The 1,136-nt window shown below is 47.5% G+C and overlaps 1 protein-coding gene across 1 annotated transcript in view; it reads left to right on the forward strand.

Annotated features, from left to right (window-relative positions):
• GRM5 (glutamate metabotropic receptor 5) overlaps positions 1–1,136 on the forward strand; it is a 506,006-nt gene that overhangs the window by 446,196 nt on the left and 58,674 nt on the right. The window contains 1 exon segment of the mRNA XM_019630869.1: positions 266–1,127. Coding sequence (XP_019486414.1) covers positions 266–1,127 — 862 coding nt within the window.

Genomic DNA, 1,136 nt, shown 5'->3' on the forward strand with positions numbered 1-1,136 from the left:
CCTTGAGTGTATTTTATGAGGGCAGGAAACATATTCTTCATCATTTTGTTTTCAGAACCTAGAACAGCTCCTATCACAGAGTATGTATTGATAATACAAAGATAAATATTTGATGAATGAATATATAAAGAAATGAGTAGTATGAGATTAGAAAGGTAGATTGGAGACAAAGTAAGAGTCATAAGCAACTGCTGGTAACTTAGACACAAATGACCCAAATAAACGTTTCTTCCTTCTTTTTCAATATGTGTCTGTGTGTCTGCAGGTTGTGATTTGATTCCAGTACAGTATCTTCGCTGGGGTGACCCTGAGCCCATTGCAGCTGTGGTGTTTGCCTGCCTCGGCCTGCTGGCCACCCTGTTTGTCACCGCGGTCTTCATCATTTACCGTGATACACCAGTAGTCAAGTCCTCCAGCAGGGAGCTGTGCTACATTATCCTTGCTGGCATCTGCCTGGGCTACTTATGTACCTTCTGCCTCATCGCGAAACCCAAACAGATTTATTGCTACCTTCAGAGAATCGGCATTGGTCTCTCCCCAGCCATGAGCTACTCAGCCCTGGTAACCAAGACCAACCGTATTGCGAGGATCCTGGCTGGCAGCAAGAAGAAGATCTGTACCAAAAAGCCCCGATTCATGAGTGCCTGTGCCCAGCTAGTGATCGCTTTCATTCTCATATGCATCCAGTTGGGCATCATCGTCGCCCTCTTTATAATGGAGCCTCCTGATATAATGCACGACTACCCGAGCATTCGGGAAGTCTACCTGATTTGTAATACCACCAACCTAGGCGTGGTCACGCCTCTTGGATACAATGGCTTGCTAATTTTGAGCTGCACCTTTTATGCTTTCAAAACCAGAAATGTCCCAGCTAACTTCAACGAAGCCAAGTACATCGCCTTCACCATGTACACCACCTGCATTATATGGCTGGCCTTTGTGCCCATCTACTTTGGCAGCAACTACAAAATCATCACCATGTGCTTCTCAGTCAGCCTGAGCGCCACCGTGGCGCTGGGCTGCATGTTTGTGCCGAAGGTGTACATCATCCTGGCCAAACCGGAGAGAAACGTACGCAGCGCCTTCACCACGTCCACGGTGGTGCGCATGCATGTGGGGGACGGCAAGTCATCCTC

This window comes from Hipposideros armiger, unplaced genomic scaffold (assembly GCF_001890085.2).
Source record: "Hipposideros armiger isolate ML-2016 unplaced genomic scaffold, ASM189008v1 scaffold_960, whole genome shotgun sequence".
Lineage (NCBI taxonomy): Eukaryota > Metazoa > Chordata > Mammalia > Chiroptera > Hipposideridae > Hipposideros > Hipposideros armiger.